At 38.9% G+C, this 473-nt stretch overlaps 1 protein-coding gene across 1 annotated transcript in view; it reads left to right on the top strand.

Moving 5' to 3' along the window:
- Positions 1–6: 6 nt before the first annotated feature.
- LOC119587957 (protein phosphatase 1 regulatory subunit 16A-like) overlaps positions 7–473 on the top strand; it is a gene marked incomplete in the record, with an annotated part of 13520 nt that continues 13053 nt past the window's right edge. The window contains 1 exon segment of the mRNA XM_037936669.1: positions 7–417. Coding sequence (XP_037792597.1) covers positions 159–417 — 259 coding nt within the window.

Here is a 473-nt window from a genome sequence, read left to right as displayed (position 1 = left end):
ATGAAGAAAAACTTTTTGTTCATTACCTTGATTCTCAACTTGTTGTGATATGATGAGTCAGTTACATTCCAAGAAGATACCAATGCATTCCACAAGTACCTGCAAAACAACCTAGGATTTTTTTTTCAAATCGACCAAGCGAATACTCTTCATTCAAAATGGAGCACAGCGAACTGATTGCCGAAATGGCATATATTGAGAAACTATCGACCCAAGAGCGCTTGAAGCTTGCTCGAAGGAGACGAATGCAGCAGATGAAAAAGTGGTCGCAGAAGGAAAGAGAATTGGCAGGCAGCAAGAGGGAGAAAACAGCTCAGAATGAAGCACAAAAGAGAAGGAGAGAAAATAAGAAGAGTGTGAAGTTTATCAGCAATGTCATGTTGTTGGAGGCAGCTGCCAGGAATGACATAGAAGAAGGTATGTATAGAGCCATTATTCTATATTTTAAAAACCTATTTACATTCACTTATGCT

The sequence above is a fragment of the Penaeus monodon genome, chromosome 23 (assembly GCF_015228065.2).
Source record: "Penaeus monodon isolate SGIC_2016 chromosome 23, NSTDA_Pmon_1, whole genome shotgun sequence".
NCBI lineage: Eukaryota > Metazoa > Arthropoda > Malacostraca > Decapoda > Penaeidae > Penaeus > Penaeus monodon.
The sequence above is the reverse complement of the archived record's forward strand: the minus strand, read 5'-3'. Positions and strand labels throughout refer to the sequence as shown.